General features: G+C 50.1%; 1 protein-coding gene across 2 annotated transcripts; it reads left to right on the top strand.

The window, feature by feature from the left end:
- The first annotated feature begins 1,976 nt into the window (after positions 1 to 1,976).
- Positions 1,977 to 23,626, top strand: ACCS (1-aminocyclopropane-1-carboxylate synthase homolog (inactive)). Of its 2 annotated transcripts, XM_060018750.1 has the most exons (16): positions 1,977 to 2,186; positions 3,101 to 3,241; positions 3,514 to 3,804; positions 5,489 to 5,548; positions 7,732 to 7,802; positions 9,022 to 9,091; positions 9,513 to 9,579; positions 11,553 to 11,650; positions 12,651 to 12,728; positions 13,702 to 13,802; positions 14,445 to 14,534; positions 16,481 to 16,526; positions 16,642 to 16,783; positions 18,391 to 18,533; positions 18,640 to 18,793; positions 18,935 to 23,626. In XM_060018750.1, exons 3-16 carry the CDS (start codon positions 3,514 to 3,516, stop codon positions 19,000 to 19,002), a joined length of 1,479 nt encoding a protein of 492 aa, XP_059874733.1. In that variant the 5' UTR covers positions 1,977 to 2,186; positions 3,101 to 3,241; the 3' UTR covers positions 19,003 to 23,626. The 2 variants fall into 2 exon arrangements, with proteins under 2 accessions (XP_059874733.1, XP_059874732.1); XM_060018749.1 differs by lacking the exon at positions 3,101 to 3,241.

Below are 23,626 nucleotides of genomic sequence, written 5' to 3' on the forward strand. Positions count from 1 at the left end.
GTCTCTCATTTTTCTGTTCTAATTGCATGGCCTAGAACCTCAAGTATAATATTGAATAAAAGAAGTAAGAGGATATTCTTGCCTTGTTCTCAATCTTAGCAGGACTGAGTTCTGTCTCTCATTCTTAAGTACTGGACGTATTTTTCATACTGCCTTTACCAGATAGAAGAATTTCCTTCAATTCCTAGTTTGCTGAGAGATTTACCATGAATGAGATAGAAGAATTTCCTTCAATTCCTAGTTTGCTGAGAGATTTACCATGAATGAGGGTTCAATTTTTGTCAGATTTTTTTTTTTTTTTTTTGCAGTACACGGGCCTCTCACTGCTGTGGCCTCTCCCGTTGCGGAGCACAGGCTCCAGATGCACAGGCTCAGCAGCCATGGCTCACGGGCCCAGCCGCTCTGCGGCATGTGGGATCTTCCCGGACCGGGGCACGAACCCGTGTACCCTGTATCGGCAGGCGGACTCCCCACCACTGTGCCACCAAGGAAGCCGAAACACCATATTCTTAATCGTACCATTTTATCCAGTCTGATGATCTTTTAACTGGTCTTTGGTCATTAATTTAATGTAATCATGGATATGGTTGTACTGAAGTCAATTATCTTGCTATTTGTCTTCTATTTGTGCCCTGTGCTCTTTGTTCATTCTTTCCTTCCCGCATGCCTTTTGAATTAATCAGGCATTATTTGGTATCCCATTTATTCTTAATTATACCTTTTGACTTTTTTTAAAAAGTGTTTGCTCTAGAGATTACAATATATATCCATTGCCCTCAGTGAGAAGTTCACAGTCCTTATAAGGATTTATTAAGATTCATGACCTGATCCCTGATCATATCTCCAACCTTTCTCCTGAACCCTGCAAGCTCCGGGGGTCAGTATTAGGCTTGTTGCAGTTCATTAATGTTCCACACGGACTCTAACCTTCAAGGCTCTATCAAAGGCTTTCTTCTGCTTCCAACACCCCACACTCCAGCTAGCTAACTAGGACTCGAGCATCACTTCCTAAGTGTTTAGGGTGAATGAATGTGTGTGTAAGGCTTCCTGTATGGGACCAATGCATGTGTGTGTGTGTCAGGGAAGGGGGCAGTGGTGTTAAATCTCCCTGCCGCATGCTTCCCAGGCACCCAGTAATCTTTCTTATTAGTTAGCACATTTGTATGTCTGCCTTCCCAGTCAACCATGCAGACCCGCTGTTTGTTTTGCCATCACCGTATCCCAGCACTTTGCAGAGATCTTGCACGACACAGGCATTCAATAAGACTACTTACCTGAATTAAACAGAATGATATGACTTAAATGGAGAGAACTGGCTTATTTTACATAGAGGAACAAAAAGTCTTGAGAGCTGCTCAAGGTCACAATGTTAGTGGCAAGGCCAAAGCGAAGCCAAGAAGTGGAGTGATCTGAAGACAGCCAAGTCTTCAGCCAGATCTGTACTGATGGATCCTGCTCATTGCTTTTCATGGAGAAAAGGAAACTTTTCCTACTCAAAGGCTCAGCGCGGGCGTGGGACCTTGGTGGTCTAACTCATTGCCAAAGTCCCGGAATGTGCAGGGTCCCAGGCAGAGTTCACCAGATGTTCTGTAGAACGAAAAGAGGAGAAATTACAAACTCAGGTCAAAAGCTTTCATAGGGGAAGGATGTTTTCAGGATGCCCTTAATCGGAATTAATGTAAGTCCGGAAAGCCTTTTCCATGGGCCGCAACCAGGCATACATTTGTCCAGTAACCTCCGTGACTCTGCCTGTAAATGGGGACACTAAGGCCAGGAGGCAGAGGGAGGGGCCCCCGTGTGCCAGGGGCGGGGAGACCGGGGCGGGAAGGCCGCCAGGGCGCTGAGGCCGCAGAGAGCGGAGGTAGCAGTGGGCGGCCCGTCCCTTCCAGGCGGAGCTCTGGCCCTGGGCCCCCTCCCTTTCCGCGGCTTCCCCTCCCCGCCCCACGGTGCTGCAGCGTGTGCGGTCCCTGCGCGCAGGCCACACCCGGGAGTCTTGCGGCCTCGGGCGCGAGTTGACGAACTGTGCCCGGAACCTTCTGGGAAGCCCGACCCGGCGTGGACGGTCCCGAGTGCGAGTGCCTGGGCCCGGGTGCCCTGCGCACAGCGGCGGTGAGCGAGTCCGGGCGAGGATTCGGACACAGACTGCGCGTGCCTGAGTGCCGGCGGCGGCTCCTCCAGCTCCGCAAGTAGGTGCAATCCACGCTTTGCAGAACAGGGGGCCTTGCCCGGGCTCGAGGCCTCGCTGCAGAAGTCCCGGCCCTTCCGTCTCGAAGCCCTCGGCCAGACTTAGACTTCCTCCTCCCGGAGGCCGGGAGCCGGCGCCCGCGAGGCGCCCGCCGCCATGCAGGGGTCTTGCGCTCTGCCTTCCACGCTGTCCGCCCTCTCGTGGATCTCCGAGGCCCGGCCGCGCGGGTTTCGGGCTCTGGACTCGCCGCCGCCCCGCTGGACGCCCCGAGCCCGCCCTTCGCTCCCGCACGGCGCGCGCGGAGCCGGGGCCCGGCCGGCCCCCACCTCCACCCCGCCTCAGCCCCTCTGACCTGCCGAGGGCCCAGGCATAGGATGAGGGGGGGCGAGGTGAGGCTGGGGAGAGCCCAGTCAGTTGGGGGAGACCCCAGAAAAGACGTAGTGGAGCAAAATTTAACCGAGGAGCCCCCTGGGTTTCTGGGCCGCTGGTTGGTCCCCCATCATTTGGTGTTTGGGGCTTGTGCATCAGGACTGGGGAAAGCGGCGAGGAGTTATAATAACATATTTTACTGAAGTTTGTCCATGAGCCAGGATTTGTTCTAAGCCATTTACACTAACATATATTTATGTCCTCACTGCTACCCTATGAGGTAGTTACGGCTACACCCACTGTGCCCGCGAGGACGCTGGCTTAGAAAGTGGAGGAGTTCACATCTGAACGCAGGATGAGACCAGCCCCTCGCAGCGGCCACGCCTCCCCCACTTCGGGAGGGAGCGGGGGTGGGGCCTTGGGCTCTGCTCAGGGTCGTGCACTTGCACTTGTGGGAACCCCACTTGCTTCTTCTCAGGCCCCACCCATCATCGCCTCGAAACAACCAGATAATCTCATTTTATCCTTTACTTCTATTCGCAACAGTCACCACAAGACCCCTGGACTCCAGGCTCTTTCTACTTTAAGTCAGAGAATTTTAACTTGGCTTTTTGAAATTGACGTCGGCAAGAATGGAAAAAGAAGCTGGTGACTCTTCAGGCTGCAGAATGAAAAACTTCCACAAAAGTAAAACAAGCTGAAGCAGCCATTTATTCAAGTTGTAGAAAAGTAGCAAGTACAGCCCCTGTCTGTAGATCCTTAGCAGAGTTGATGCCTTGAAGCGATTGCGCACATGGTTACAGCTAGTAAGGGACACAGGAAGTGATGAGTATATAAACTTGAAGGAAGGGGCAGATAGAGAAGGGGGAGGGCCCCGTGACTCCCAGTTCATTTTTGTTGCTTGGTGCTAGGAAAGCCCTTGATCAGATCAGGCACTGAGTGCTTTTGTCTTTCTGCAGATGTTCCCACTCCCTCAGAAGGACTCCGGGACACCTACCACCTCTCCAGGTTCAGTCTCCACACAAGGCCTGCACAGTAACCATGGGGATGGTCTGGAAGGAGAATGCTCCGGAAAACCAGACCAGAAGCCGCTGAAGCTCTATGGAGTGGGTGATCCCACTGCCATGTTCTCCTCCGACAGCCCCTACCTGTCCTCTAGAGGAAGCATCATTAAATGGTTCTGGGATTCAGCAGAGGAGGGCTACAGGACCTACCACATGGATGAGTATGATGAGGATGAGAACCCCAGTGTGAGTGAAGGCCCCCTTCCCACTGGGACACAAGAGAGCACGGGGGGTGGAGGGGCGGGTACCCCACCTTGACCAACGGGGCAGCACACAGCTTGCTATTGTCATGTTGGAGTTGTGCCCCTTTGACTCCCAACGGGGTGTCTTATGTTGCTCAGAGAGGCCCCTGTATATTACCTGAATCAGAAAATGGCCCATTTATAATTAAGGGAATCTTGATTTGTGAGGGAGGAATTCAAGAACCATGGAGTGCTCTTATATGGATCCTGATCCACAGCCCATCGACTATCCAACTTTAGATCTGGGACAGAACTAGGGTTCAGGTTGCAACTGTTTCACTTTTGGGTTGTGTATTCTTGAGCTAATTACTTAATGTCTTTGAACCTCAGTTCGTCTCTATAATGGGATAGTAATACCTCCTCTATAGAACTGTCACAATTAAATGAGATCAGCTATGTAAGTTACTAGCACAGTGCTTCCACACAGAGCATTCAATAAATGGTAGTTGCTATTATTACTAATATTGCCTGCCCCAATTATTATAATTTATTACTAGTAATACCTTCAGAGGGTAGAGAGCTGTCACGAATAACCCTTTAATAATCTTTATTTGTTGAGCATGTACCAGGTGCTGACACTGTTCTATATACCAGGGTTACAGCCGTGAACAAAAATAAAGTTCCTGCCTTCATGGAGTTTATAGTCTAGTATGGGAGACAGACATACATATATATATATATATATATATATATATATATATATATATATATAAAATATGTTGGGATAAGTCTTGTAGGGAAAAATAAAGCAGGGTAATAGGATAGAGACTGGTGGGGTGGACTGGGGATATTACTATTTTATGTGAGGTGGTCATAGAAGGTCACTTTAATATGGTGACATTGAAGCAGAGACCTGGAAAAAGTGAGGGATTGTATTAGTTATCTCTTGCTGTGTAACAAAGGACTTCCGGTCTTAGCAGCTTAAACAAACAGTTCACAGTTTCTGGAATTCAGGAATCCGGGTGGTGCTTCAGGCTAAAGATCTCCTGGGAAGTTGCAGTGAAGCTGGGGCTGTGGTCTCATTTGAAAGCTTGGTGGGGTGGGGAGATGATCCACTTCCAAGCTCACTCACATGGTTGTTGGCAGGCCTTGGTTCCTCACCACGTGGTCTTCTCCATGGGGCTGACAGGGCCTCTTCTTGCGGTACAATGACCCTTGTTCCCGTTCCTGCCAGAGCACCAGTTTACTGTGTACATTCTTTCATCCTGTAAACTGAGGCTTTTAAGAGATACAGCGGTGTCTTGGGCATGTATCCAGCCTTCAGGGACTTCCCATCCAGTGGGGGAGATAAAGCCTGTACATCAGACCCTGTGACCTGGGACAGAAACTGACTAGTGCCGTAAAGGGGGACAGATAAAGTGCTTTGGGATCCAGAAGAAGAAAAGATCCCTTGCAGGTGGGATTTTGAGGAAGGCTTCCTGGAGGAGATGGCATTTGCACAGAGCTTTAGAAATGGGAAGATAGGATCAGGGAGCCATGTGGAGGGCATGGCTTGAGCAAAGGCCAGGAGGGGTGGTGGGAAGGGCGGGATTGCAGAGAGCTTCGCTTTGCTGCCTTGGTGCGCCCCCCGGGGCCTTCTGATAGCACCCTCTGCTGTGCTCACATGGCTCTGTACCTCTCACCTCCAGGGCATCATTAACTTGGGCACCAGTGAGAACAAACTCTGCTTTGACCTGCTGTCCAGGCGGGTAAGTCCCGGTGCACCTCTGGGTGGCATCCCCAGCTGCAAGGGGCTGTCTTCTCTGGGATTCCTTGGAACACTTCCCCCGGAGAGCCTGCTGCTTGCTTCAGCGGCCTTGGGGACCACTTTCCCTCCATCTTGGGAGAGTCACTTCCCCACTGTGATCCTCCTTCTTCACTTCCTCTGGCTCTTTCCCTCCTCAGTTCCTCCTGCTGGCTGGGGCCCTGCTCTCAGGGGGAGATACTCGGTGATGTGTGGTCAGTATTTAACAACTGGCCCTGGGAGAAAGGGGCCCCTGATCGGTAGCTTTTCTGATTCCCATAGTGTAAATGCCCCCACTGTGGCCGATATCAGGCTATTGCCGTGACATCACTGCATGCAGAGCTGGGAAGAGAGGTGCAGGGGCACCATCACGTGGTAGTCCCACCATGCAGACACATGGACGGAAATGACCTCCAGAGCACAGATGAGAGCAAAGTGGAGTAACATAGACAGGAGCAATATTGTTTGAGCACTTTTTACCTTTGTTTTTACTGTAACTGACTTACATAATTTATATGTATAGTTTATATAATTTAATTTTTGAAAATGGTACAGTTTGCAAAATTCCTGAAATCAGATTTCTTTCTTTTATTTATTTTTTTAAATTGAAGTATAATTGCTGTACAGTATTATACAAGTTTCAGGTATACAGTAGAGTGATTCACAATATTTAAAGGTTATACTCCATTTATAGTTATTATCAAATATTGGCTCTATTCCCCGTGTTGTATAGTATATCCTTGTAGCTTATTTTATACCCAGTAGTTTGGACCTCTTAATCCCCTACCCTTATATTGCCCTTCCCTCTGCCTGCCAACTCACAGATAGAGAAAATAATCAGATTTCTTGAGCTGGTGTGAGCCATCTCTAGTAAACTGCTGGAACTATCTGATGAATGTGTCTCTCAAGGCCTAAGAGTTAGAGTTTGGAACTGTGGAGAGAGTGATCCTTAACCCAAAGGAACATATTTCCAAAGGGAAACATCTAAGCTGCAAGGGGAGAGGGGTGTAGGGAGTGGGGTTGAAAAGTCTGTTCTACCCAAAGCCAGCTCCCCACTCTAAGGCAGCTCCGCGCCATCCAGTAGAAATAAACTGTGAGCCACGTATATAATTAAAATTTTCTATTAAATAGTACAAAGAAACTGGTAAAATTCATTTTCATCATGTATTTTATTTAGCCCATTGTATCTAAAATATGGCTATTTCAAAATGTAATCAATACAAAAAATTATTAATGAGATGGTTTGCATACTTCTTTCATATAAGTCTTCAGAATCCAGTGTCTCAATTCAGGAGAGTCCCACATAAGAGCCCCATGTGGCCAGAGGCCTCTGGATCGGACAGTGCAGTGCTCAAGGACGAAGGAGAAATGGAAGAGGCTGGGGTTATAGACACGTGCCTCATTCCCTTTCTTCCTTTTGGTCCTGCCGCCCAAGGCTTCTGCCTTCCCTCGACTTTGTGGGTGTGATGCCCTGGGAGTCACTAACCCAGCACCCAGGCAGGGTGGGGATGGTCTGGAAATGGCCACATTTTCCAAAGTGTGAGGTTGAGCTGAGCCTGCAGGAAGACAGTGGCCTGAGTCCCTCCATGACTTAGAGCCAAGACCGAGGTAGGGCACCTAGTTCTGGGACCTCTTCTGTCACCCCGTTGGAGGAGCTGAGGTGCGCGGTCTCCTATCGCTGCCTCTGCAAATCCACCCCTCTGGTTTTGTTGGGCGGCGGTGTTGTATAAAGAGCACTGGACTAGGAGTCAAAAATTCTGGCTCGTCTTAGCTTCGCCACTGGCCGGTGCTGTGATGTTGGCTGAGCCACCTGCCTTTTTTTTTTCTTTCGGTCGTGCCGTGCAGCTCGCGGGATCATAGTTCCCTGACCAGGGATTGAACCTGGGCCCCCTGCAGTGGAAGTGCACAGTCTTAACCACTGGACCGCCAGGGAAGTCCCACACCCGACATTTTTAAGCCTCAGTTTCCTCATCTGCAAAATGGGCATGAGAATGCTGTCCCTGGGCTGCCCCTGTCTCAGTTTCTCTGATAAGCAGACCAAGCCCTTGGCTTTAGAAGCCCTGGTGCTGCATGGATGCAGGTGGCAGGGCTGGCCCTCACCATGAGTGTGTGCGTTCCTCAGCCCTGCTCTCCCCTGTCTGTCCCCAGCTGAGTCAGAGCGACATGCTGCGGGTGGAGCCGTCCCTGCTGCAGTACCCTGACTGGAGGGGACATCTGTTGTAAGTAGCACCTGTAGGCCAGTGGTTCTCAACCCCAGGGCGGTTTCCTTCCCCAAGAGACAGGTGGCAATATCTGGAGACATTTTTGGTTGTTGTAACTGGGAGGGGGTTGCTCCTGGCTTTTCTTGGGTAGAGGCAAGGGAAGCTGCTAAACCTCCTACAGTGCCCAGGACAGGCCCCTCCACAGGAAAGAACGATCTGGCCCGAAACATCAATAGTGGCGGGTTGAGAAAGCCTGCCCTAGGCTGAGGGCCTAGTCCTGGAGAGCTGGCAGTCATGGGGTCTCCTGGAGCATCTGCAGGGAACTAGTGCCTCCTGCCCATCCCACCCCTGCTTAGCGGCTCCCTGGCTTGGTTTCTCTTGAGTCCGAGGAGTGGAGAGGGCCTTCAGGCCAGGAGCCTTGTCTCCAATTTCTCAGTAGCTTTAGAGGAGCCAGAATCAGCTTAGGAGGAGATGGTTGGGGCCTTCGGCTGCTAAGATGGGAAATAGTAAGTAAAACTAATAAGAGTTTATATTTATTGAGCACTTGCTAGGGCCCAGATGCTGTCCTAAGGATTTAGTGCTGGAGCTGGACTTGATTCCAAGAGTAATTCCAAGCATGTGCTCTTATAATAATTAGGATGGTGGCCCTAGAGACTGACCACTGGGCTTGAGTGTGGACTCTGCCACTAACCAGCACGTAACCAACTCCTTCAAGCCTCAGTTTTTTTGTCTGTAAAATGGGGATAATAATAATAGTAGTTGTGTCATAGGGGTTTTATGAAGAGTAAATGAGGAATATTCTCTAAATAACACCTGCATAAGGTAAATGCTTGTAAATATTGGCAATAACTATGATAATAGTTATTGTTATAATAATAATTATATTATCCTACATTATATTATATATTTTATTATATTAATGTGCTATTATTACTATTAATATTAGCTAGATCTGTATAGAGACTGTTACTTTTTGATATTCCTGCAGTCTGCTGATTAGGTGGGGTCAGGTGTCCTAGAACTACTGGAATGGAAGTTTCCACACATGCGGGTAGTGTTGGGACCGAGGAGGGAGGTGGGTACCAAGGAGCGGAGACAAATAGTGATCGTATTCCCATCGTGGGAAGCAGAGAAGGGTAATGGCAGCTGCCTGAAGATTCGCCAGAGGAGCTTTGGGATGGACTTGGGGTCGGAGCCCCTCTGACAAGCACTGCCCATCTGTCTGTCTGATCTCCAGCCTCCGGGAGGAAGTGGCCAGGTTCCTGTCTTTCTACTGCAGGAGCCCCGCACCCCTTAAACCAGAGAACGTGAGTAGCCCCCTCCCCTGCTCCTTCCTGATCTTCTGCCCCCTCCCCAACTTTCGGCTGGCCAGGGGTAAGGTAAGGTCACTTAGTTTTGATTTGGAATTAGGAAGACCCCCTCCCTTCCTTCCCCTCATCCTAGATATTTAGAGTTTGGGTATAATTTCTGCCCCGCTTTGTTCCGTGGCCCCTCTTTGCCTCCACACCTTCGGGCAGGACTCTGAGTGACCAGCTCCCTCTTCCTTGCTCAGCTGATCTAGAACAGGGTCCCCACGCATAAGCCACACAAATGGACTTGGCTGTTAGTCAGGAGGGGCCTGCGGGTATGACCTGGCCCTCCCTCTGTGCCCTCCTGGGTTAGAGGCTGCAGGCCCTTGCACCCTCCTGGGACAGATTCATCTTTGTCCCGTGGATGTGTCACCCTCAGGTCGTGGTTCTGAATGGCTGTGCCTCTCTCTTCTCCGCTCTGGCCACAGTGCTGTGTGAGGTGGGGGGTAAGTAGACCGCAGCCCATTCAGTGCCAGGGGCTGCCCTGTGCCTGCAGTGTCCCTAGCTGCCTGTCCTCGAGGCCTGCATCAGGGTGCTTTTGCCATAATAGACTGTTAGACCACAGGGGGCTTAACTAAGGGGCCTGACAAGACACCAGGGGTTGGCAGTTCCAGGGGAAGTCAAGGTGATGCCAGGGTTCTGGGCCATTTCTCTGTGACGACCTCATGTGACAGCATGTCCTAAAGCAGGAAGAGAGGGAGGCTGTGCTGTGCCTGTCTCTTTTTTACTGGGAGGGAGGAAATGGGGCTACTCTTTCCTGGAAGAGTCCCCGCAGGGCTCCCCTTGCATATTTCTGGCCAGGACGGACTCACAAACCCATTCCCAAAGCAGTCCCTGGCGAAGGGGAAGAGAACGCTGGTTGGCTTAAACCAAACTTGCTTCATCCCCCAGGGCTGGGGGAAGGTGCACCTTCCTTGGACTTATTGCTGGTCATAGCTGAAAAGTCTGGTGCTCTCTTAGCAAGGAAGAAAACTGGAATGGCTGTTGAGTGTCGAGCCAGCAGTGCTTGCTGCAAGAGCCATGGTCAAATCAAGGACGTATTGACCATAGTCATGGTCAGGGGCTGTTGGTTGCCAGGAACAGAGACCCACTCATATTAGCTTAATTAATAATCATAATTTAGTAACGTTTATTGACCACATACTACGTTTCAGGCGCTGGCCTAAGGCTAGGCATAGTCTGTCATTTAATCCTCACTCTAACCCCGATGAGGTAGGTTCTGTGCTTATTCCCATTTAACAGATGAGGAGATTAAGGCCCAGGGGTTAAGTTACTTGTTAAAATAACACAGAGAGACGTAATAACCAAGTTTGGAACCCTGAACGGAAGATTCATCACAAGGATGTAATAGGCAATTTCCTACCCGTTCTAGAACCATCAAGAGTAGAATTAGCGTCACACTCTCTGTCTCTCACTGGCGTGTGCAGTCCCCCTCCCCCGCTTCTTATGCAGGCCTCTCTCTGGACCCTGCTCAGCTCTGTTTGGCCCAGGTTGTTGGCTCAGCTCTGACTCCACAGGACCTTTGCATTCAAGTGCATGTTCTCATCTCACAAGGATCTGTGCTGCTTGGAGCAAAGTCCTGAGACAGAGAGAACGTGATGGGTGTCTGGCCAGCCAGTGCATTGGCTCCTGGGGTCATTTGTCTACCTCTGGCCCAATCTCTGTGGCCGGGGGAGGGAACATGTAGGGCAAAGTCTGCCCCTTCCAGAGATGTGCGGCGGGGGTGGGGTTGTGCTGAAGGGAAAGCTGGGAAGGGAGCAGCTTGACCGATGCACCCTCTTCAGAGCTGGAGGAGCACCTTTACCTCTGCCTTAAGCGGACCTTGGGCGTCATCTCATCAACCCCTGTGTCCACAGCGGGAGTCTTCTGCATGACACCCCCTCGCCACCGAGCGGTGTCAGCCTTTGGCTTCAGTGCCCCCAGCGGGGGAGCTTTCACTCCTCCAGAAGCAGCACATTCTGTCTCTGGGCAGTTCTGTGTCTTGTCAAGTTTTCCCATTTGTCACACCCAGATCATCACCCTGCAGCTTCGACTCCTGTTCCAAGTCTGTGCTTGCAGTAACCCAGCATGTCGTGTGCTTCCGAGGGATCTAAGCTTCAGTTTCCTCATCAGTAAAGTGAGGATAATAATAGGACTTACTCCACAGAGTGATTGTGAGGATCAAACGAGATTAAAAATATAAATATTTAGCACAGATCCCCATGCATATTAAGTGCCCGATAAATGGTAGCTACTAATTATTAGAAAAGGGACTCAGTGGATCCCAGCTTTAGAAAGGGTTTGGGGAATTGAGAGAGGGAGCGTGTTCCCCAGATGTTCCCCAAGCACACTGAAGGCTTGGAGAGGCGTGGGGTCAGTGGACGGGGGTCTGGGTGTTCCGGCCAGAGGGTGACGGGCCCTGGCCCACTCCTGCCCCCAGAGGCTTTCCTGATCCCTGCCCCTTACTACGGAGCCATCACGCAGCATGTGTATCTCTATGGCAACGTCCGACTGGTCTGTGTCTATCTGGACAGTGAGGTAAGAGTTCCTGGGACCCCAGGTTGGACCTGGGTCTTCCTGTAGGCCGAGATGTTCCTCTGTCTGAATTTGAGGGTAGAAATGAGAGGAAGTCCATGCCGAGGCCTCTGGGGTTATGGCTGAAAGGAGAGTGGAGCCTTCTGCTGGCCACGGCTGCCCTTGCCTAGGTGCCCTGGGGACACCCGATCTTCCACCTCTGAGATCCCTGGGGTCGATGCAAAAGCCAAGGGCAGCCCAGGGAGACCACACCGGAATGGTGGGGTGAGAACGGGGCAGAGCAGACCTCAACATGGAAGCCCACGGACCCCAATCAGTGGACCTCAGGGGGCTCTTCCCCAATCCTAGGAGCCGTGAGGGTGTCCCTGATGTGATGGGGTGGGTGGCAGTGAGAGAGGAGTGACCCCCCTGTGTTTTTCTGAGATTGTTCTAAGAGGAGGCTGGAGATGACAGGGGTAGGAGAGGCCCCAGCGTCCAGGTCTGGGGGGGGCGGTCACCGAATTTGGCTGGTGGCCCCAGCGTCCAGGTCTGGGGGAGGGTCACTGAATTTGGCTGGTGGCCCCAGGGTCCAGGTCTGGGGGGAGGTCACTGAATTTGGCTGGTGGCCCCAGGGTCCAGGTCTGGGGGGAGGGTCCCTGAATTTGGCTGGTGGCCCCAGCGTCCAGGTCTGGGGGGAGGGTCCCTGAATTTGGCTGGTGGCCCCAGAGTCCAGGTCTGGGGGGAGGGTCCCTGAATTTGGCTGGTGGCCCCAGCGTCCAGGTCTGGGGGGAGGGTCCCTGAATTTGGCTGGAGGCCCCAGCGTCCAGGTCTGGGGGGGGAGGTCACTGAATTTGGCTGCTGGCCCCAGCGTCCAGGTCTGGGGGGGAGGGTCCCTGAATTTGGCTGGAGGCCCCAGCGTCCAGGTCTGGGGGGGAGGTCACTGAATTTGGCTGGAGGCCCCAGAGTCCAGGTCTGGGGGGGGGTCACTGAATTTGGCTGCTGGCTTTTGTGGATCTTCTTCCAGGTCACTGGGCTGGAGACACGCCCCTTCCAGCTCACAGTGGAGAAGCTCGAGATGGCGCTGGAAGGAGCTAATTCTGAGGTCTGGGGATCAAATTAAACCCAAGGCTGGAAGGCGGGGGGGCCTGAGCAGGGCATGGACCCCCTTCCTGTGGCTGATCTCCTGGGAGTAGTGGTGGCACTACGTGATGGGGACGGGGGGTAGGGTGGTAGCATGGAACCGTTCTGGGGGTCAAGCGGGAGCCTGCCCATGGAGGGCTTCCTGCTAGAGAAAGACTCTGAGACTCTCAGTGTACAGAGAATCAACTAGAGAGCTTGATTAAAAATACTACCCCCCCGGGCTTCCCTGGTGGTGCAGTGGTTGAGAGTCCGCCTGCCCATGCAGGGGGCACGGGTTCGTGCCCCAGTCCGGGAAGATCCCACATGCCGCGGAGCGGCTGGGCCTGTGAGCCATGGCCGCTGGGCCTGCGCGTCCGGAGCCTGTGCTCCGCAACGGGAGAGGCCACAGCAGTAAGAGGCCCGCATACCGCAAAAAAAAGAAAAAAAACCTACTACCCCTCACTTCTCCCGATTCTGACTCAGCAGGTCAAGCATGGAGCTTAGAAGTCTGTGGTTCAGCAGTCTCTCTGGTGATTTGGGGAGGTGGTCCCCCTCACTCTGAGGGGATCTGAGGCCTCCCAAAGAAAGGCATAGACCAGCAGCCCTCCAGTGGTTCCTGTCCAGTCCACTTTTCAGAAATCTGTCAATCTGTTTTTTTTTTTTTAACCTTGGTCATAAAATCCATATATGCCCACTGTGGGAATTTTAAAAGTACAAACCGCCACCCATAATTCTACCAACAAAGGCAACTTCTACTGGCGTTTGGGCATATTTCTCTCTGAGCTTTGTTCTCTGCATTTGTTCTCTTTTATAGTTGATACGATGCTGCAGATATAATTCTTTGCCCTTATTCGTTTCGTGTTGGGTGGTGAACACATTTCCCTGGGATCTGGCCCAGTGGGACCGTGGGGCCTTGGGGAGGAGCTGAGGGTCTCCTGTCCCACTGATGGTTTCAGGGTGTGAAGGTCAAAGGCCTCATTCTCATCAACCCCCAGAACCCTCTGGGTGATGTCTATTCCCCAGGAGAGCTGCAGGAGTACCTGAAGTTCGCCAAGAGGTGAGGCACCCCACGCTCACCCCGTAAAGCGTGTGACGGATCAGGGTTCTGATGTGAGCTTTGGTTCAGGTCCTGTTACCCCCTTTACCCCACTGTGGGTTTCTACCTGCTTTGGCCCTTTCTGGCAGTGGAGTCAGGGGGTAGGGGTTGGTGGGATGCTACTTCTCTCTTCCTTTTTATAACAGCAGCTGCTATTATTGCCCCGCTCTAGGGGCCCCGACCCCTGCTAAGCACCCTACATGCTCCAGCTCATGTAATCCTCCCAACGACCCTATTAGGTACAGATACTGTCATTATCCCATTGACTGCAGCTTAGAGTGAGGGGTGGAGCCAGCCGTGAATCTGGGTCCGCCTGTACGTAACTGTCTTGCACTTAACTGTGGCTGGAGGTGCCCGAGGGCTCCGCCTCCCCCGTCCCCCCACATTGCTTCAGAATCCCCACTGTCATCTGCCTTGTGTGTGCACGGCTTCTTGTTTGCTTGAAAGAAATAGACAAAAGAAGGGTGTTCCTGGAAAAAACAAGTTTGGTAACCCTGGGCTAGACCGTGGTCCTTCTGGATTTCCGATTCACTGCCATCCCACCCTGGGGGATGCATTTGGTCTACCAGCCAATCTCTCTCCTCCCCCCGACCTGCCCTCCAGGCATGAGCTGCACGTGATGGTGGATGAGGTCTACATGCTGTCTGTGTTTGAGGAGTCGGTTGGGTACCACAGTGTCCTGAGCCTGGAAAGGTGAGCTGACTCTGCCAGTCCCGCACCCCTCCGCCCACCCAGGACAGTTCCCCTTCCTCCCAGCTAATCCTACTGTCCTCAGGTCCCCTAACGAGAAGAAGGGAGGCTGGGCCAATCAGTGGTTTTCAGATTGTTCTGTGGTGGTTCTGAAAGCTCCAAGGAGTGGTCTTAGGATTCCTTGAGGGAAGGCTGGGAGGGTGGGAAATGGGCCTCCTCTGCCGTTTCCCTCATCTCCAGAGTGGCTCCATTTTCACTCATTCACTCATTCATTCAGCAGATACTTCTGGGGCGCCCTGCATGTGCCAAGCCCTTCCAGCTATCGGAGCTTTTTCATTAGATGTAGTTTGAGTCAAGAACGTGTGGCCGGAACACCTTTGGAAACAGTTGGATCGGATCATCTGTAAAATCTGCACATCTGGCATTTAGGGATTCTGACAGTTCCTGATACTCGTTGAGATCTTTCAGCCCTGCTGGGTCCTTTTGTTACCAGAAGGGGGACCCCTTCCAGGACCCGAGAGTGGGCTCTTGTCTAACACTCCGAAATGAATTGTCTGAGGAGACACGCGTACTGACAAAGCAAGAGACTTTGTTGGGAAGGGGCACCTGGGTGGAGAGCAGGAGGGTAAGGGAACCCTGGGGAACTGCTCTGCCACGTGGCTCGCAGTCTCAGGTTTTAAGGTAATGGGGTTAGCTTTCCAGGTTGTCTCTGGTCCATCATCTTGCTCCTGCCCATACTTGATCCAATTCAAGGCCCTTCCTGGCGGTGCGCACATCTCTCAGTCAGGATGGTTTCCCGTGTGAGGGTTTCTGGGAGGTTGGTAGAACATATTATGGGCTGGCGTCTCCTCCCTCCTTTGGGCCCCTCCTAAAGTCTTCCGGCTGGCGGTAGCTTGTCAGCTCCATATTCCTTAGCAGGACCTCTTGTTGTGAGATAACTTGTGCAAGTGGTGATTATCCTGCCTGGCCAGGGTGGGTGGTTTCAGTCAGTGGTTCCCGAACGCTTTCCTTTGCTCTGCTCAGGCAGTCCTCGCGAAGCTCTGCCAGGTGGATGGCACGTAGGTTGTTCCTCCCCTTTGCATATGGATTAGGAGAGTGAGACTCAGGGAAGTAGGGATTTGTCACTTCCTGTGGGCCAGACATTATGCTGTGCTGGAGATGGCATCAGTGAACAAGAAAGATATAGACCCTCCTTATGTGGAACTTGTCTTTCTAGCCGGAAAAAAAAAACAAAAAAACCCCCCAAAACTTTTAGCAACTAGATGCACAGCTAATCGTTTGATTATTGAAAAGCAGACGTCTGGAGAGCCAACAGAGGATCTGCTTGGGGTACCAATTGGCCTGGTGTACTGGGAGGGGGTCAGAGAAGGTCCGCTTGAGGAAGCGATGCTTGAACTATGCTCTACGTCAGCGGCTGGCAAATATTTTTGGATCAGATGGCAAATATGTTAAGCTGTACAGGTCATATGGTCACTCACTCAGCTCTGCCATTGTAGCATAAAATCAGCATGGGGGCTTCCCTGGTGGTGCAGTGGTTGAGAGTCTGCCTGCCGAGGCAGGGGACATGGGTTCGTGCCCCGGTCTGGGAAGATCCCACATGCCGCGGAGCGGCTGTGCCCATGAGCCATGGCCGCTGAGCCTGTGCGTCCGGAGACTGTTGCTCCGCAAAGGGAGAGGCCACAACAGTGAGAGGCCCGCGTACCACACACACACACACAAATCAGCCATGGGCAGTACGCAGGTGGGAGAGCGTGGCTGTGCCCCCTTAGAGGTTCGTTTACAAGAACAGGCAGCAGGCTGTAGCTGGCTGACCCCTGCTCTAAAGGATGTGTAGGAATTGGTGATTCAAGAGATGAAACCAGACTCATCTGTCTCCTCATTTGTTCAACCAAACATGTGAACTCCGACGGGTCTGCGTTGCCTCTGTTCCCACCCTGTGCTCTCCGCAGGCTGCCTGACCCCCAGAGGACCCACGTGATGTGGGCGACCAGCAAGGTGGGTTCCTGGCTGGCCTTGGGGGTGTCAGGGGGAGGTGAGAGGGCAGAGAGGTGGGTGGAACCGGCTTCCTCTGGGAGGGATGTCTGCCTCCCACAGTGCCTTTCTCCTTCAGGACTTCGGGATGTCTGGGCTCCGCTTTGGCACGCTGTACACAGAAAACCAGGACGTGGCCACTGCGGTATCCTCCCTCTGCCGCTATCACGGCCTCAGTGGCTTGGTCCAGTATCAGATGGCACAGCTGCTCCGGGACCGTGGTGACTGCCTGGGCCTGGCCACCTGAGGATGGGGGAGGGTTGTAGTCAGACTGGGACTGGCCAGGGGTCATGGGTGCTTCTCCCATGAGATGAATTTAGGGTGGTGTTTGAGAGTGCCAGCTCTGAGCCCAAACCACGTTCATATCCTACTCGGTCACGTCCCGGCTATGTGGTCTATTCCTTCACCTCCCTGAGCCTCAGTTTTCTCTTCTGCAAAACAGGGATCATAATGGTACCCGTCTTGTAGGGTTGGTGTAATTTGTCATTCAATTAGAATAGCACCTGGCATATAATAGGCACTTAATATGAACTCATTGTTATTAGCTGTGAGCACTTGAAAAAGAGCAGAAGCTACTAAGGGAAGGTTGTTACAATGGAAGTGTCTCTGTGCAGGTCTATTCTGTTCCTGGGTTCAGATAGTGAGTTTAGATAGCAAAGGTTACCTGTAATTGCCACCATTCATTGAGCCCCGCGAGATGCTCTCAATCTCATTTGTCCCTCCCCAGAATCCTAGGAAGCAGGTGTTTCTGCATTTTCCCCATTATTTTATAGATGAGGAAAATCAGGACCGGGTAGTACACACCTGCTATAATAGCTGAATTTAAAAAGATCCTGATAGTATCATGTGTTCCTGAGGATGTAGAGCAGCTGGAACTCTCAGTGCCAGTGGGAATGTTAAGGTGGAACAGCCACTTTGGAAAACGACTGAGCAGTTGATTATAAAATTCAACACACACTTACCTAATGGCCCAGAAATCCTGCTCCTAGATATTTGCCCTTATGGTCACATAAAAACCTCTCCATGGATGTTTATAGCTGCTTTATTCATAATCACCCCAACCTGGAAACAACCCAAATGTCCTTCCACAAATGAATGGAGAAACAGACTGTGGTTCACCCTCACACCGGAATACTACACGGCAATAAAAGCCATGAGGACACAGACCCATCTCAGAGGCATTGTGCTGAGTGAAGGAAACCAGTCCCAAAAGATTACATTACTGTATGATTCTACTTACGTGACATTCTGGAAAAGGCAAAACTACAGTGATGGAGAACAGACCAGCGATTGCAGGGAAGGGGGTGTTGTGACTTCAAACAGATAGCACAAGGGTGTTCTTCGGGGTGAGGGAACCATTCAGTATCCTGCCTGTCATGGGGGTTACACAAATCTATGCATGTGTTAAAATTCATCGAACTGGACACTGAAAACAAAGGTCAGTTAAAACAATGGGGATCAAGGAGGTGAAGTTGCCCAAGGCCTCACGCCTAGTCAGTGGCCACACTGTGATCTGAGCTTCCACCTGGGTGACTCAGAAGTGTCACTATGTAAGTGGGTACACCTCTGGTGAGGGTCTGAGTCCTGAGGGACTTTGTGTCTGGGCTCCTGAGAATGTCATGCAGGCCCTGGAGCCCTCAGGGCCAAGGATCTGGATTTAAGGTGCTTTTCACTGAATATTCCCATTGCCCCCAATCAACCAGCTACAGGAGGGGCTCACCCAGCTTTGGCAGCTCATGGCCTTTTTCTTTTCAGCATTTAGACTCTCAGGCCAGAGCGGAGGGTTGATGGCGAGGTTGATCTTCTGGCTTCTCTTTCACCCAAACAGACTGGATCAACCAAGTGTACCTGCCGGAAAACCACGCCCGGCTCAAGGCTGCTCACACCTATGTCTCGGAAGAGCTCCGGGCCCTGGGGATCCCCTTCGTGAGCCGTGGGGCCGGCTTCTTCATCTGGGTCGACTTGAGGAAGGTAATGCAGGTGGAAATGCAGGTGGTGGGGGCAGTGTTAAAGCTGCCCCCAGCAGGCAAGGGCAGGGGGTCTCATTCTGCATCCTGAGCGCCTTTCACCCTCCCAGTACCTGCCCGCGGCCACCTTTGAGGAGGAGATGCTGCTCTGGCGCCGCCTTTTGGATAACAAGGTGCTGCTGTCCTTTGGCCAAGCCTTCGAGTGCAAAGAGCCTGGCTGGTTCCGCTTGGTTTTCTCTGACAAGACCCACCGGCTTCGCCTGGGTAAGCGGTCCGCCTCCTAACTGCGTCCTTCATTCTGCCCTCCCTCTTCTGGCCTCACCTGTGGCCCCAGCAGCCAGAGCTTGCTCGTCCCCACCCACCCAGCATCCGTGCTGACCCTCACTTCCCCTTCTCACATCCCAGGGATGCAGAGGGTCCGGCGGGTGCTTGAGGGCCAATCCCAGGTGGCAGAAGACGCCCCTTCCTGCTAGACCTAGGAGCCGAGCGGTCCGCACAGGTGAGCTGGTCGCTGTCTTGTGGCCACAGGGCCTGGCAGCCCCTGTGAAGACTGATGGTGGATAAGCCGTTTGCCAGGCAGATACCCTTCTTGGCCTTGCCCTTGAAGAAGAACTGCTCCTTGCTCTCCCGGTGGCAGCGAGACACGCCTTAAGTCGTGATCCATTCCCCTCCTCGGCTATTAAACAAAACCGGGAAAAAAACTAGAAGCCTCTGCTGTGAGTCATTTATGGAACAGGGGGAGTCGTGACTGCTCCTCCCCACAGCCCTCAGCCCCCCAGGACATGAAAACAAACTACCTGTACCCGCTTTTGTTGCTGCCTGCATTCTTCTGTCTTTGTTGCCAGGGAAACAAGTCAAAGGAGCAACACACGTTAAGAGAGCGTTTGCCCCCAAAAGAAAAAAGAGTGATGATTTCTACAAGGAGAAAGGAATTAATTCTGTATGTTCAGATTACTCTCCCTGCACATAGGATGTGTGGGCCTACAGCACACCTGGGACCTGAGACCTGGGACATGGGACCAGCCCCCGCGTGGGCCGAGGTGAACGGGTCCCCGGCGGGAGTCAGGAGGGGCGACTCTATCTCCGGGATACTCTTCTTCCTGGGAAGGAGCTGCCTTTACTGCTGGTCTCGAACCGGAGCGACCTAGCCGTGACTGTGCTGGGAGATGATGGGGCCCTGAACGGAGGCTGCAATGGGGACAAGCTCTGACCCAGGCTGGCCTTTCCACCTTAAGCATCAAAGGGCCGCTCACCCCTTCCCCAGGGGTGCTTTAGTTCAGAGCTCCAAGGAGCTTTCTGAACCAGCCTTAAAGCTGTGGGCTGAGGACCCTTCTCGGGTGCCGACACTCCTGTTTGGAAAAGCTGTCTTCCTCTGTTCTTCTGTTTAGAGCACATTGGTGAAATCAGCGTTTACTTTCTATAAACCATGCTCTGTGGCTTAGGATCTGTCTTCCTCTTTCTGCCTTTCACTCATTCCTCCTTCCTCCCTGTCTTTTCTTGAATACCTTGTACGTGCCGGACACTGCGCTAGGTAATTTACATGCATCGTTTCTAACTCTAACCACCGTGGGAAGCTGGCAATACTAACCCTCATTTTAGAGATGAGGAAACTGAGTCTCAAACAGATGAAATGATGTTTCTGAAGTTACGTTGCTAAAAAGTAGCAGGGCCAGGATTCAAGTTCAGGTTGGTTTGGTTCACAATCTTTCCACTCCGCCAAACCACAGTCCCGAAGGATTCTTGGACTTTTCCAGTCCTGAGAACCAGGCTTCATGCTGTCATCGTTTCACCTTTCATTATTTTTCAACATCGTTGGCTAAGTAGCACTCGTTTCTACTCCCACTTCCAGGATACGTTGATGCCAGGATTTGCTGTACTGGGATGCCTGCCGCTTTTCCGGAGGTCAGAACAGAATGGCCACGTTGACGGCCCTACACGTCCTCTCCAGAGACCTCTGTTGTTGAGGGTCCCCCGTGAAGGACCCACGTGATAAATTCCATTTAGAATTTTCAGAAGGATGACTCCTAGCTCTCCCTTAGAGGGAATCCAAGCAGGTTTTGTAGCAGAGGCTGACTAAACTAGGAATCTGGATCTGAACTGAGCTCATTGGTTTGAGTAGAGCTGGCTTGTGCTCTGCTGAATGGCTGTGTTCCATATGTCTCCCTTTCTGGAGCGTGGACTGGACATATCCTACACCCACCTCACATCTTCTCTGATCACCTTTCTGCTCTGCCAGTTACTACAGCCATCAGGTTTTGTGTTCTCTCCTTCTCTTTTCCTCTGTGTGGCTTCATTTTCAGACATGCTCCATTCAGATGGTGGCAAGATGGCTTCCAGGCAGCTCCAGGTTACATGGTCCTTGTAGCAGACACCTATAGGGTATTAGCAAGATAGACACCCTTTCTTCCTCAGCATTCATTTCTCTCCTGCCATAAGAGGCCAGCAGGCCTTACCTCAATCATCTGCCCATCCAGGGGAACCCAGGTTCTATTCATCTGTCCACTCTGCCATCCTTAGTGGGTTGGCTTTTCCCCTTCAAGCTTATTTCCTCATTGTCTCAATATGGCTACAGAAGCTCCAAACATCACCTCCTCACCAACCACTTCCAGACACAGAAAAGAGAGTATGTTTTTCTGTTGCCTCCTTTTCATTTTATTTCATTCATTTAAAAAATATTTGTTTAAGCCTCAGATTTGTAGGAGTTCTTTGTATGTCTGGAAATGAGTATTTATTTTGCCAGATACTCTTCATTTATTAACATTCACTTTATCATTTTCTTTATTCTCCTCCTGAACATGGAAATGACCTTAGAACACTTAACTCTCACTCCTTTATTTTCATCTCCTGCCATATTGTTGACTAGTATTTTAGTTCATGCCTCTTTGTTGTTGTTGTTTTTTTCTTCCTCTGGAAATTGTGCTTTGAAAAGTCATGACAACCCCAGTTTGGTCGAAGACCTGGTCAAATAGAACCTCCAGTTCTGATGTGAACATTTCTAACAACAGTTCTAAGGCTCTCAACAGGATATTTAATGTTTGACACCATGTTTTCTTAGACTCCATCACCCTAAGTCAAAATTTAGGGCATTGTTTTCCCATAAAGAGTCTGAAAAAGAGTTCAAAAGAAACTGAGAATGGTAGTTGCCTATGGGGTAGGGAAACTGGGAGGATGGGAAACAAGGACAGGAGTGAGAATTTTTACTCTTTCTTTCACTGTTTTGGTTCTCCTGGGTTTGTTTTAATGCTTTTTGTTTTTAAAACCACATGAAAGCTGTATACAGTAAAAAAAGAAATAAACTTAAAAATTCTATTTAGGGAAAGTACCTAGGAGAGTTACAGATACCATCTAGGTCTAGTACTGGTCTCATGTCTTTTGAGCTTCTGCTAAAACACTGCATTCAATTAATTTTTAAAAACTGAAGTAAAGTTTACCTACAGTGAATTGGGCAGATCTTAACTGTAAGATTCAATGTCCTTGACATATGTATATACATCTGTGTAACTAATATCCTATCCCCGTCATGATGTGGAACAGTTCTATTACTGCAGAGAGTTCCTTCAAGCTCTTATGTAAGTCTCCCAATCTCCTACGGCAGCCACCACTCTGATTTCTAGCTCCATGCATAAAGTTTCCCAAGGGCTCATATAGCTGTTCACCTTTGTGTCTGGGTTATTTTGCTCAGCTTCATGTTTTAGGGTTCATTATTTACATTTACATGTATCAGTACTACATTCTTTTCTCTCTATGTGGTAATATCCCCTTTTCACTCCTAATAGTGGTAACTTTTGCTCTCTCTACTTTTGTTTTTGTCATGAACAGTCTTGTACTGGTTTTATCAATTTTACTAGTTTTTCACAATGAACTATTACTTTTGTTAATTCTATTGTATTTTTGTTTTCTAATTTGTTAATTTCTTTTCTTTAGGTGTTTATATGAGTACATGGGACCTATAATTTTTGTATAAAGGGAAAATCATTATTTTTTGCTCCTTTCTTCTGCCATTACTTTTCCCCCCTCACCTGCCAAAGCTACTGTTATTCCCTAATTTAAAGAAAAAGTACAAAATATGTGCATCATACTGTACATACATTTTATCTCATAAGAAAAAAGGAACTGCAAAATATTGATCTCCAGTTAATGATATGCATTCAATAAAATATTCAGATGTAACTGCTGATATCTGCAACTTATTTTGAAATGTAGCAAAAAAAATGATGGATCAGCAAATGGATAGACAGACATGTGACAATACTGTAAAATATTAATTGCATAATATAGACAGTAGATATATGGGTATTTGCTGCAAAATTCTTTCCATTTTTTTTTTTTGTTTCTTTTTATCTTTCACCCCCTTCACCCATTTCTTCCACCTCTGGCAACTACCGTTCTCTTCTCTGTGTCTATAAGCCAGGTTTTTTGTGTGTTTGTTTTGTTTTTTAGATTCCACATATAAGAAAGATCATATGGTGTTTGTATTTCTCTTATTTCACTTAGCAGAATGCCCTCGAGGTCCACCCATGTTGTCACAAATGGCAGGATTCCCTTCTTTTCGTGGCTGAATAATATTCCATTCATCTGTCTATAGAGACTTAGGTTGTTTCCATATCTTGACTAGTGTGAATAATGCCGCAGTGAACATGGGGGTGATGCCTAGTTTTTAATCTCCAAATTTGTTGTTTTTATTTTTATAGTTTTATACAGCCAGTATTTGTTTTGATTTACCTATGAGTGTATCCATTTCATTACTTCTTTACTTCATCTCAGTACTTTCTTCTGGTTTTAATATTCTTTTTCCTGAAATACATCTCTTAAGAAATTCTGTTAGGGTTTACTGATGGTAAATTCTTTCTATCAGTGTTTGTCTGAAAATGTGTTTCTTTCGTATTCTTGAAGGATGGTTTCACTAGGTCTACAACTGAAATTGACTGCTAGCTTCTTTTGGCACTTTTACCAGTATCTTATGACTTCTGTTTTTTGTTTTTGTTGAGAAGCCCACTGTTAGTCTTATTGTCCATCCATTACAGGTGATCATCTCTGTCCAATAATGGAAGATTCTTAGTGACTGTACCCTTGGAAACTGCTTCTACTGCATTCTCT

The sequence above is a fragment of the Delphinus delphis genome, chromosome 8 (genome assembly GCF_949987515.2).
Source record: "Delphinus delphis chromosome 8, mDelDel1.2, whole genome shotgun sequence".
Taxonomy (NCBI): domain Eukaryota; kingdom Metazoa; phylum Chordata; class Mammalia; order Artiodactyla; family Delphinidae; genus Delphinus; species Delphinus delphis.

What these genes read in the sequence shown, in the direction of transcription:
- ACCS (XM_060018750.1), top strand. Translation starts at nt 3,514, where the DNA reads ATGTTCCCACTCCCTCAGAAGGACTCCGGGACACCTACCACCTCTCCA. An exon ending in CACCCCTTAAACCAGAGAAC is followed by an intron (nt 9,092 to 9,512) that starts GTGAGTAGCCCC and finishes TGTCACCCTCAG; the next exon opens with GTCGTGGTTCTGAATGGCTG. An exon ending in AGTGTCCTGAGCCTGGAAAG is followed by an intron (nt 14,535 to 16,480) that starts GTGAGCTGACTC and finishes TGCTCTCCGCAG; the next exon opens with GCTGCCTGACCCCCAGAGGA.